Source organism: Colletotrichum fructicola, assembly GCF_000319635.2.
Source record: "Colletotrichum fructicola Nara gc5 chromosome Unknown KSG_Nara_v1_contig04, whole genome shotgun sequence".
NCBI lineage: Eukaryota > Fungi > Ascomycota > Sordariomycetes > Glomerellales > Glomerellaceae > Colletotrichum > Colletotrichum fructicola.
The window spans coordinates 2,946,022-2,958,664 of NW_027094054.1; the positions used below are offsets into that span (position 1 = coordinate 2,946,022).

General features: G+C 54.0%; 2 protein-coding genes across 2 annotated transcripts; one reads left to right on the forward strand and one right to left on the reverse strand.

Annotated features, from left to right (window-relative positions):
* Positions 1 to 2,500: 2,500 nt before the first annotated feature.
* Positions 2,501 to 5,832, forward strand: CGGC5_v007632 (uncharacterized protein; the record flags this gene model as incomplete). Its single annotated transcript, XM_066151882.1, has 4 exons — positions 2,501 to 2,579; positions 2,646 to 2,977; positions 3,059 to 3,154; positions 3,220 to 5,832. 4 exons carry the CDS (start codon positions 2,501 to 2,503, stop codon positions 5,830 to 5,832), a joined length of 3,120 nt encoding a protein of 1,039 aa, XP_066008605.1.
* A 4,834-nt stretch (positions 5,833 to 10,666) lies between these two features.
* AOS1 (DNA damage tolerance protein RHC31) lies at positions 10,667 to 12,258 on the reverse strand (the record flags this gene model as incomplete). The annotated part of the gene is made up of 2 exons (XM_032034338.1): positions 10,667 to 11,844; positions 11,895 to 12,258. 2 exons carry the CDS (start codon positions 12,256 to 12,258, stop codon positions 10,667 to 10,669), a joined length of 1,542 nt encoding a protein of 513 aa, XP_031886808.1.
* Between the last annotated feature and the right edge of the window lie 385 nt (positions 12,259 to 12,643).

The window sequence follows — 12,643 nt, forward strand, 5'->3', positions numbered from 1 at the left end:
GGACTTTGCGGTGGGTAAATGGAGCTCCACCTTGGGGCGTGTGTGTTGTGCGGTGTGGACTTTTATTTTTTCTCTGGTACCATTGGGACTTCAAATGGTTTTTTCTTGCAGGGAGAGGAGATTTTCCATGTTGCATTTCTGTAAGGTGACGTTTTCTCGAGGGATTGGTTGATTTGATGCATCTCGTGAGCTTGATGAGCCATCGCTGAGTGAGCGTTTGGGAGGCCATCGTGTGCTCGTCTCTTCTTACCCCCTTGGTGGACCAGACTTCAAATGAGGCTTACGGAACCTTGGGTGTTGAGCACCTTAGCAGACGCAAGGGATGATAATTCAGCAATCAGCATTCCAGGTCTGTGTTTGCTCTGTTGCCAGGCGCAGGTGGTTGCCTTGCACTCATTCAGACATGAATGTCAACAGATGGCTGTGGCTGCCAAAGCCAACGGGCGCCTTAAAACACCTCGGAAACACACGTAATCTGGTGCCATTGCCTTCTGCATTATGGGATCTCATTAGCCACAACCAACACCATCTTGCATCTGGTTGCTAGACTACTGGAGAGGCTGGAGACAAGAGAGAGACCCGGCTGGAGCTCGGGATCTGGATGCAATAGGGCCCACTTCTCGGACGGGACAAGGTCCTGGAAAAGTGCCCCCCGTCCGACTCGTCCGAACTTGGGACTGGGGGTTGAGAAAAATGTCTGTTTGGGAGCCGCCATCATGGTGAGATTAAAAAAAGAAAGCAAAGGAAAAAGTATCCGGCTTGACAGGATGCGCGATTACCAAAGGATTCCAACGGATCTCCCCGTCATCAACCGCAGGACCAGGCCGGATCGCCACTCGGCAGTCAACGGCGTGGCCCCGTTTCCAAAACCGTGACGGTAGCGGAAGTTCCTCTTGTGCGCAAAGCGTGGGTTTTTCTTGCTTTGGGTCTGTCTGGGGGTAGTGAAAAACGGGCACTGGCTGTTGGGTGTGGCTTTCGTCACGTCAGAGGGATGGGACGGGGGGGACAGGCCACATCCTCGCCGGCCACGACTTGGGTTTCTGTCCATCTCTTTGACGGTTGATGCTAGACACGGGTTTTCAATGCTTGTTTGTCTGCTGCTGACTCTTGACTCTGGCGCGTGTGTGTGGTTCTGCATCCGGCGGTGGTTATTATGCGACGATGCGACACCTTGGCTTGCAATGCTCGTCGTCATACAATCAATTCCCATTAGACGCCAGTCAGCCCGCCTAAATACCGAATCGAGTCGATTCGTCTGCCGGAGCGGGCGGCAGTGTTGGTGACTAGTGAGCAGGATGGACGGAGGGACGGAGGGACGGAGGGAGGGCGAATGGGCTGCTGCTGAATCAGAGGATGAGGAGAACTACTACGTACACCAGACCAGAATACATGCCTCTGACTGAGTCTGTTACCAAAGTCCGCATCTCAGGCATTCTTGTCGGTTGGCCTGCCAAGTCGCAAATCCATCGTTTCGAGGACCTGAGCGGCCCATAGCCAACGAAGCAGGACAGAGCAAGGCAAGGCACAGTCGCAGTACGCAGTACAGCGAAGCAAAGCAAATCGCGGGCAGAAGGCTTACACTGAGCTGAACGGGCCCTGACTCTGCCCCAGAGCGAGTAACTGTGACCTGGGCGGCCGGTGGGTGACCACAGTACGCGGCCGCACACTGCCAGATGGCAGGCGGTGCAAGTACTCAGTACCTTCCCCCTTCGACAGGGGTGAGAAACTATTTCCGGCTACCGGATTATCAGGCACTCCGGACGAATCAGCAGCGGAGAAATCCTGCCGACTCCTACCAGATTGGTGTAAGTGTGCTGGGCTGGGCCTTGCCTTTCCGCCTCGCTGTAGCAGGGTGGTCACGTCTGGTCTGCTCCTGCCACTGCACCGCTCTGCTGCGCTCCGCCTGGCCTGGTACGCTCGGTATTATTCTTTGCAAAAGGCAAGAAGGGGAAATTCGCAGCACTCTTGGTCCACGACGCACTTCAACACCGCTTTCGCCGCCCCATTCTCACCTACAGCGGTCGCTGCGGAAGCTTCTCATCTTTATCGCGATCACATTTTTACCCTGCTCAGATTGGTTGCTCGTCGAGTAATTCTCGGTCGTTGCGAGAGACATCAGTGAGAAAGGCCAGGCGGCTGCTTTTTCTTAGCCCACACCCGTTCCCGCTGGCCCAATCCACACCCTCGTCTTTCTCCGAACAACTCTCAGCCAACAACGAACTTCTTCAACCAAAAGACTCTACACACTCTTCACCGTCCTCCCTCCTTCCCCGAGAGAGAGATAGACAGTCGCGCTGGCTCACGCACCAGGGAAGCGACTCACTGACCGGCCGACAGAGAGTCTCTCGATTTTTCTGCCGGCCGCTTAACTGATCTCATCTCTCCTACCCTCACACGTCTCATTACACACTTACCCGCTCTCACTTTTGCCTCCACTTACCCCCATTTCCTTCCCCCCCAGTCTGTCACGTATCTTTCATGAACGGCCATCACCGCCATCATGTCAGACACAGAAACACCGGAGCAGTCTGCTTCGACGCCGACGCCTCAGCCGACGCCTAGAGCGACCAGAGGCAGAGGTAGAGGCAGGGGCAGGAGACCCGCCGTCCCAAGAAAAGAGGCAGCACCCAAACCCGCGCCCACAGCCGGGACCGGTCGACGCGGCCGCTTCAAGCAGTTCAGCGACGACAAAGTCCAGGCTGCCTACGAGCGTCAACGCGAGCTCAAGGCTCAGTATGCGGCTTTGGCTAATGCCGTAAAGCCTGCGCTGCAAGACTTGGCGACGCGGACCGTCAGAAGACTGACCAAGGACGGCGATTACTACACGTCGGTGCCAGAGTTTGACGTGGTCACTGATCACCTCCAAGATCGCTTCACCAAGAGACTCGCCGTCGCAAAGACCAAGCTTGGGATTGACCAGAAGATGGTCCTCGCCGCCAAGGAGATGCAGCGCGAGGCCGTGCAAGAGATTTTCGAGGTACGTGTGAACCCCGGACTGACATGTCATGTTTTTTACCCTGGTCGTCGTCCGCTAACTGGCGGTGATCCGCGGCATTAGAACGGACTTGAGGATCTTGAAGACAGATTTTTGGATGCGCAGATTCATCGCCTCGATCTTTTGGAGTATCTCCATGACCATGGCCTGCCTATTGACGTAAGTATCTTACCATTTCTCGCTCGGTCGTCGTGTGGCCTGCTTGCTCACGCGTGCCCACTCAGCTCGTCGACGGCGGCTGGAATTACAAACAAATTTCAGACAAGGAAGCCTCAGAGTTTGGCATCTATGAAGTCTACGTTGACGGCCATCTCGTGCCCTACCCTCAGCTCATTGAGGGCACTGAGGCTCACGCCCTCCGCCAGGCTGCCTGGGCGGAGCCTCAACACAAAGAAACCGCGGCAGCGCCCGCCGCCGCTGCACCACGGACCAAGCGCAAGGCCAGAGACCAGCCCGATGGCCAGCCCGCCTCCAAGCGGACCGCCGGCGATGTCGCGCCTGCTAATCACATTGCGGGCATCATGTCGGCGCAGCACGCTCCCGTCGAGGATGAGTCTAATGAGAGCACACCTGTCCCCGAGGGCCCGGTCTCCGCCGACCAGAGAGAACCTCCGCTGCCTGCGAAGGCTTCGGAGCCGGATGAGTATGGCTGCAGACAGGTCAACCGCCCACCGGCCAAGAACGGAGCCATGATTGCCAACCGCATTATTGTGCCGCCTACTTTCCAGTTTGACGATGACGAAATTGGATATCGCGATTCGACAAATTCTGCAAAGCACGGCGCCACGGTTGCCAAGCGAGGCAAGTACTTTGGCAAGCCCAACTCCAACACTTGGCACTACGACCCTCTGCTCGCTCGCTGGGATGCACGTCTTGTTGAGGACGACGACATGGATAAGGACCTTGTCGAGAAGCACGGCGTCCACCCTCGCTATGGCTACTTTCTTCCTACCAGCAAGAACGACGCCGAGCCTCCCAAGGCGGAGGCTGATCCTATGCATCCGACTGTCTATCTCACCACATCTGGCCGAGCCATCCACGCCTCGCGTTATGCGCCCGTGGCGAAGGTTGACACCTCACTTGAGGAAAAGCCAGTCCGGGACTCGATGGCCGACGTCCTGTCTGCTGTCTGCGATCAGTACGAAATTGCCGAGGAAGACATCGAGGGAGAGGAGCTCAAGCAGCTCAAGGACATTGCCGCCGATTATGCCGAGCAAAGAGCCCTTGCCGAGTCCATCAAGGAATCCCAGAGCGTCGAGGAGACTCCCGCTGGATCTCCCCTCCCTTGCAATGATTCCGCTCTCAACATTGCTGGTCTTGATGACCTCGTCAGCGCCGCCGAGGCGGTTGAGGGAGAGGAGAAGGAAGTCAACCCTGTCGAGGAAAAGCCAGTTGTCGTCCAGCCTCCTACACCGGCCAGAACCACGACCCGTGCGTACGACGCAATTCGGGATATCTTTGGCGATTCTGAGCCGGCGACTGAAGCCCCGCCTACGCCCGTCATCGCCAACACCGTGACCGAGTCGGCTGACACTTCGGCACTATTGTTGCTGGCTGGCGCCATCACCGGTGACTACCAACAACAGCCTGTCGACGTGCCGATGGCAGATGCGCCTCCTCCGGTCTATGCTGCCCCGATGGATGCTCCTCCTCACCACATGGAGCCCGCCTACCCTATGCAGGCTGCCCATCCCGACTCACAGATGTCATTGCCTCCTCCGAACGCTGGTGGCTGGGTGGAGCCCCGTCTTGCCTCGCCTGGACCGGACACTCGGATTCATCAATCTATCGAGCATCAGCTACCCCCCGCTCGTCCGGTTGAGATGTCGCAGATGAGGGCTTCCATCGAGACCTCGAACGACGGCCGCCGTCACTCTATGTATCCCGAGCACAATGCTCCCTATTACGAGCAGCAGCAGCAACAGCATATGCCGCCTCCTCACCCGCAGCAACAGTACCCGCCTGTGGATCCCATGATTGACCCACGTCTCTACTCTGCGCCCATGGAGGGACCGCCGCCTGGGCATCACGACTACCACAACACCGCGTACAGCCAGCCTCAGCAGCCGTACCACATGTCGGGCATGCCAATGCAGGGGGGACCTCTGCCGCCCGCCCCTTCGCAGATGCAACAAGCAGGCTCCTCATCCCGCATGCCTTTCACGAATCCTGCCCAAGACAGAAGCTCCCCGCTTCCGCCTCTGCGCCCGTCTAGAGGCCGTAAGAGCGCACCCGCTGCACCGGAGAGCATTCCGCCTGAGCACCAGCAGGCTCAACAGCAGCCCCCGCCCCCATACATGAGCTCCAACAGCGGCTCTTTCTACCCTCCTGGTCCTCCAAGACCTTACCACAATGGCTACACTAACGAACAGCCTGGTCTGCCCATGATGCAGCCGTACCCCCCATACCCCGGATCGCAGCCTCCGCCGCTTCCTCAGCAGCAATCTTATGTTCCCCCGGGCATGTCCCCGACCAATGCTCCCGTCGCTCCTGTGCAGAGCCCTCCTTCGCTGCAGTTCATCCAGCAGCAGCCCAATGAGCCTCCCCCGAGAAGCAGGGCGGGCAGCGGTTCGTCGACCCCCAGCTCTGCCGGCCCTAACAGCCGGTATCCCAAGCTGGCACCGGCGCCTATTCCCCCTCACCGGGTTGGCTGGCCGACGGGTCCAGAGTTGCGTACAGTGCAGTACGACTATAAGGAGAACATCAAGGACTATGCCCCGACCGAGCCCCCACCGCGTAGAGCCCCCATTCAAATCCGCGGCTGGAACATCAACAACAACAAGATTCAGCGCCAGCGTGCCGAGGAGAATGGAGACGAGCGTCGGGGCTCTCGCTAGAAGCAGAAGCCTGGCCCTCGTGGACCAAAGTCTGCCGCGCCCAAGTCTGGCAAGTCGGAGATCCTCCCTGCCCTTAGACCGGAGCCTGCCAAGCGTGGTCGCGGCCGTCCCAAGAAGAACCCAAGACCCGAGGGGTATGCTACTCGAGCCGCCACCGCGGCGGCATCGGTTCAAGAAGAATCTTGCAACGTAACTGCAGGCAAAACTACCCTTTAGCCTGCTACCAATACTGTTGGAGCTGAACCAAGACGAGTGCACCAGTCGCCAGAACATCTACTTTTCGAGCCATTATCGAGCCCTTGGCTTTGAAGCCATAAAAGGCGGTCTTCACATTAGACAAAATCTATCGCCCAACCCCGGAGTCAAAGGGTTAAAGAACAACCGCACACGATTCATACAAACATATTTTGCACACAGAGGAAAGGGATAGGAAAAGCGAAAACCTCTTGTATTATTATCTTGATTAGCTTTGGTTTATACCAGGGAGTGTGATCTCCCGTTGGAACGATTGAGAGCTAGGACTGAAAAGTCAGGATGGCTCCTTCGCAGCGAGGGAATGTCTGTCTCGCTCTGAAGTTTGACTGAGAGCTAGGGCTGAAAAGTCGGTGGAGGCTTTCTAAAGGATATGAGAGCTAGGGCCGAAAGGCCGGAGTCAAAGTACTCCAATAGATTTGGCATGATAATGAATACGAAAAGAATGGATGGTTCTCAAAGTTGATTCTCCCCGTGTGCTGATGTTATGTGATATGCCAGTATGTTCGAGGGATTGCCACCCCCGTGACCCTTCTATGGCTTCTGAAGACTGGTCGTAGATCCTTGACGATGCTGCGAAGAAGCCCTGTCGTCGTCGATAATCAGGCGTTTTACCGGCACCCCGATGTTAGATGTTGTGGCATGTCTATGCTCGTGGCCAGTGTTCCTTAAATTGAATCAGCAGAAGTCGGGGTGTGCATGTCCAATGTGAATACTGGTCATCAATAATCACAAAACGAAGTCGGGGGACGGCGTGCCGAAACTGAGTCCGGTCGGCCGCCTACGCCATCAAGGGCAGTCCAAACGCAGCAGCAATAACAACAACAGTAGCATACAGATCAGAGACTCTCTGGCGTTACTCGACTGGTTCCTGGAATTGATTTTCGAGCGAAAGGTGTTGCTAGATTGGTGCCTACACCATATTTTATAGAATGTCCCCTGAGACGTATGGAAGTCGGTCGGTTACTGGAAAGAGGTCATATTCAAAGTTGGGCCTTTACATGCTCACTTCTAGAAATCCGCAATCCGTCCGCTTCATTGGTCTTTCGTGCTGGAGTATATCGATACTCACGAGAGCAACTTTTTGAGATGTTGACGGCGTCTTGCGTAGGTCACGAAGTCGACAGAAACCTTTCTTCGTCGATCGCCGTGGTCGTCAGCTTGGTATCTCCCATGAATCACAGAGCAAAGGCGACGACCCAATAAGCACGATTTGACTCTCTGATGCTGGTAGAACTAGATGCCATACGCATTCTCAGTGCTGCGAATACTGTCAAGACAACAAGAGTGGCAGTCATCGCGATTTTGCCTTGATCCCTCGACACGACCGTGCAACAATGGACTCCGGCTTGCTTTCGGCATGTTGCGAATCATGATCTCCCAAGCGTCGAAGGATTCTCCCATTGGGTCTTGTTATCCAAGAGATCAACCTACCACTAAGCTACAAGACACAGATAACTCCAGTGGCCCTGAAGGCAGGTCAGTCTTGCGGTCTACTTAACTTCAGACGCCTAGATGCCGTTCCGTCACGGAATATAAGTCAAAGCTCTATGATCAACTCCAAATGCTTAGCTGATGGCAGTCTCTGCAGATATTTGGGCGGTGACTATCAAAGGTCGTGTGTCACTCGTGTTTGAGAAGAGCACTGCAGGAGACCTCGACTTAGCTTTCGTTCTAGAGTGACAATTAACCTGTCCAAGCCCTTTTCTCTCCTTGATATCTTCAGTCTCAAATTCCATAGCAATAACTTTAAGTGCCATCCGCCTGCTGTGTCTTCACCAAATCTACTTGTGGTCTATCTGTGATGGATCGGATGTCTAACCAATCAGATCGGATGGAATCATACGAATTTATTGCCGCTGTATGGGATGAGACTCCCGCTGTAAATATGACTTATGACCATCGATGTAACACATGGATATATAGTGTTGCAGAACTCAAGTGAAATAACTATATAAAACACGAATCTAACATTTCTTATGGGAATAATTACGAAGTCGTGCGGATGATAGCTTATTGTTCCTGGATAGCCGCGTCTCCAAGGCCCACAGACTGTCTGAGAGCACCCCCTCAGTCGATCCCAGGTGAGAAGCCCCTTTGAACATCGTGAATACCCAAAAGATGCAATCACGGACGATGACGGATAAGAACTGGTTGGTCCTCAGGTTTCCGTTTGCTTTTTGATACCAAAGTTGTGATAAGACAAGAAGGTGGACATGTCCAATGAACCGCTTTTGCTTACATGTCCGAAATGATGCGCAACGCGATTCGTGTCTAAAGAAACCCCAAAATAATCCACCATGTTTCGACATTATTTACAGCGCCGTCTCGAGAGGCCACCGTAATCTCAAAGCTACTCGAAGATATAACACGAAATTCTTGAAATTAGTATGATATAAGGAGGGCTTTCCATCGAGGGATTGGCCAAACAAATGACAATGGCCGGGACGTGCGATAGTGTGGCGCTTGCTTCACCCTAGGTTTGGACATGCTGCGACCGAGGACATATGATATTATTAGATAAGAGTACTAGCTTTACTCAAAATATCAAGTCGTGATCTCCGTCTCTGTTGGTTTGTATTTTCCTTTGGTTACTATACTAGGAATACCTCTTGGATATTTGCTCCATGCCAACAATCTTGTCTGATTCCAAATAACATTCCACCACACTCGTCTCTGTTATTCTATAGCTGGACAATAGAAAGCACAAGAAGGCAAGATATGCCGTGCGTACCACTTCTGATCTCCAAAGACAGACAATGCCGTCTTATAACGTCGTCCAGATGGAGTGCTGACTAGGTTAACAGTCAACAATCCGCTCATGCGGCGACACTTACTGCTTTGTGAACATAAGAGAGATGAAATATTTGTCGATACTCATTCCTGCAACGAAATTGTGCTTGCATGGCCTGGCGTCAGCAAACTAGGTTGGTTCATGAGATGGCAGACGTTCAAAGTCTTCCCAGGATGACGCCCCGAGTACTCGTCCCGTGACGTGAGCTACCGACAGACTGCCCATCTCCTGACTTATTCTACGTAAATAATTTTAAGAAGATGCCGAAGCTTTTGAGCTTTGAGTAGAACAAGCTGCTGCTCCTAGCAAAAGCCCCTGAAATAGGAGGAACTTGGGGCTGTCACTACACAGCAGGAGAGATGTAGAGTCTGGATATGGGAAGATTTACCTGCAGCCCTATTTAATGTCATGACAAGAAACTAGACTGAGCAAAAGGTGAACCTGGCTAGGTTTAGATTAGGGATTTTCGAATGTGCTGGCAATGGAAAGGGGGTGAGGTCACAAATATTGCAAAAGTCTACGGATACGTGAGACGGCAGATTGGGGGAAGGATTTGTACCTACATTGACTCCCGAAGTTTTCCAGACTCAAGGCCATGATTGCCTATGAGGCATGAAGAAGAAGAATCTACCGTATGGCAAATACTGTGGGCGACCTAATAGAAACGGCCGTGATGAAGACTCCGGATAATCACAGAACAGAGATGGGATGTAGTTGCATAGGTGTTGACATGTTGGGCAAGGACCGGCAGAAAGTAGGCTGGCACTGCGTCATACACGCAAAAGTTGGGAAAGTGCAGGTGGAATATGGTGACCATTGTGGGTGAGGAGAGAGTAGATTTGATCACTCAGAAGGAGCGAACACGGGGTTGACGGCAGTCTGTCAATCCCTGCGCAGAAACCTTATCTGAGATGAGTGGTCAGAGAACCCTGAAAGCTGGGAACAAAGGCAGTGGTTCACAGCGAACACCTTTTGCTGCCTACCTAGATGAGTTGCAACGTGAAAGCAAGCAGGCAGCACCCGCCCCTCCTGCCTAGACTGTGAGTCTACATACTTGGGGGAAAAATCACCTTGGGATCTCAACAGCTACTGGGACATCTTTCTGGCATATGGCCTGGTCAGTAGATCACAGCATTAAAAATATACCGTTGGTCAGATGGCTCTGTTAACATCTGCACGGCGCTCTGGTTCGACGCTCTGGTTCGACGCTCCATATGGGCACAGAGCGTATAACACTTTTTTTTTTTTTTTTTCTCTTTCATTCTTCTTTTTTAAATAGTCTCTATGAGACTCATGAGAGCTATCTGGCTCTGGATAGTTTCTTTCCTCGTCGGTTTTCCACTTCGTAATCTGGTGATGGCAGGTCCTTCGACTCGCCGAACCCAGTGGGCAGCCACGGGCCTTGGTCATACGGTGCACCAAAGCGACCTGCTGGGAGGTGCCTTCTCCGGCCCATATTACTGCTGTTCATCAACAAAATGTCAAGTGGCAGTGCATTTAGCGACGTCCAAAAGAGTTCAAGATATCACATCCCGCAAGTGAACCCGATCGACCGTCTCTGAGCGTGAGCAACTTCTTTTTGGTTTATTACAGTGTAGCTAATATTACATATCTCCGAGCCTTTTCTCCCTCTCCAGGTGAAGGCATTGAGATGGGGCATCCTGTAACTCAATTCCTGGCAGTCAAATTGTTGTACACACCACTCCCGGCCCATGTATTTTGAGGTTTTCAAGCGTGGCAGTCTACGCTGCCATCATAGCCTGGTTGATCTAATGCGATATAGACGGCTTACTGAGTCATGATGGCATTACCAAAGTCCACCGTGCCGTCCATGTTCATCATCATGCTGGAGTCAGGGACCATAGCGCCTCCGTTAGGCATGAGACCGCTCGGCGCAGCAAGAGAGAGCAGACCCCTGCCCAGCTCACCGACGGGGTGCAGCGGGTAGACTGACGCTTCCATGCTGTTACCATCGAAGACGACCATGTTCTGAATCGGCTGCTGTGTCTGGCCGAGAACGTTGATGACATCCTGGGCAAGCTGTCCTCCAAGAATGGCCGTGACGGGTGCCATCTCGCTGCCAATGTTCTGCAAGAAGCTCCTGAGGACCTCTGAACGGAGAGTCTCGGACGGCAGACCGAGCTGGGCGTGCTTGGCCGTCGCGAGCTTAGTGAACAGTCCCAAATCTTCCTTATTGTGATTGGGCAGACGACCGCCGTTGAGGACCTGGAAATCCCAGAGAGCTCGCAAGCAGGAGAGGACGGGGCTGACGGCCTTCCTGCGACGCGGGCTCTTGGCGTACTCCTCAGGCAACGTGGCACCGTCACTAGCCAGGTACCAGGTCGAGTAGAGTTCGCGCTTCGTAACCACTTCGATAGTCTTGCCGCCCTCCTTCTTCGTGTTCACGGCAACAACGCTACGGGTCCGCGTCTCGGGCTGCAGCTTGGTTGCCATGTTGCCGAGATCTCTCTCAATGACGTAGTCGTGCTCGATCAGGTCGGAGAAGATGAAGCCGTACATGCCTTGGGTGCCGGCGGCGTAGAAAGACTTCTGGTGCAGACGGGTGGCGGTGTTGATGATGTTCAGGGAGTCGGGGTCGAGGTCGGTAGCGATGACGATGTCAAAGGCGGAGAAGTAGCTCGTTCCCTTGGACTTGATGCCCTCGGCGTCGACATGGACATTGACGCGCGGGTTAAGCTTGCGAATAGCGGCAGCAGCAGCGTGAGCGCGGTTCTGGCCGACGTGGTTCTCCTCTTCAGAAAGGAAGAATTGCGAGCCAAGGTCTGACTCAGAGACGACGGCACCGTCAAGGATGGTGAGGGTGCCGATGCCGGCGAGCACGAGGTTCTTGGCGATCTCGTTGGCGAGAGCCTTCATGGTGATGAGAAGGATGTTTGCGTTGCGGATCTTCTCCTGGGCCTTCATACCCCAGAGGCGAATCTGACGGTCGTAGAGCGCGATCTCATCTGGAAAGGGTCAATAAGGGCATACAAAGACAGAGGTGAGAAATTCATACCTGCGGTCATCGCGTTGGCAGGAACACTTGGCAACGCGCCGTTGTTCATGAGCATTTGCTGCGCGTCTGGCTGCAGAAGCTGAGGCATGAACATCTCGCCCGTAGGCAACATGCCGGGGAGAATTTCCGGCATAGCTCCTGGCATGACTTCCTGCAAAGCGTCAGGAAGCACCTGGTCCATGGATGCATGCAAGTTGGGGTTGAAGCCGTTGGCCATGTCGGGCATGGGATGGCTTGGGATAGAGACTTGTTGAGGCTGAGGCTGTGGAGGTGCTGCGCTGGTCTCAATTGCAGCGGCAGGCGCAACCGCTGGTGCAGCAGCCTCTGGGGCGGGCTTGTCTTGAGGCTGTGATTGCTCCTCCATGCTGAGCTAGTGAGATGAAATTGAGATGGGCTGAGGAAGGCGCGATGGATGCGCAATCGGTGGTGGTCGCGTCGTTTGGACGAGTTCAGCTGATGGCCGATTCGTCGGGGGGGATCTTGAGATAAGTTTGCGCCAGGCACTGACTGATGAGATGCGCGACGCAGCGAATCGGTAAGAGGAAAGTGAAACCGGATCGAGCGAGCTGGGCGTAGGCGAGGGTTTACGAGGGTCGCAGTGTTCGGGTCGGAGGCAGCTTTTGCTGCAATCGCAAGTGAGCAGATCAAGTCGCTAAAATGACGTCGCCGGCTGAAGAGTTGATGTTGATATAAGGCCTCAGCTCATGAAGCAAAGCAAGGCTGAAGGCCAAAGAGGTTCACTAAGAGAG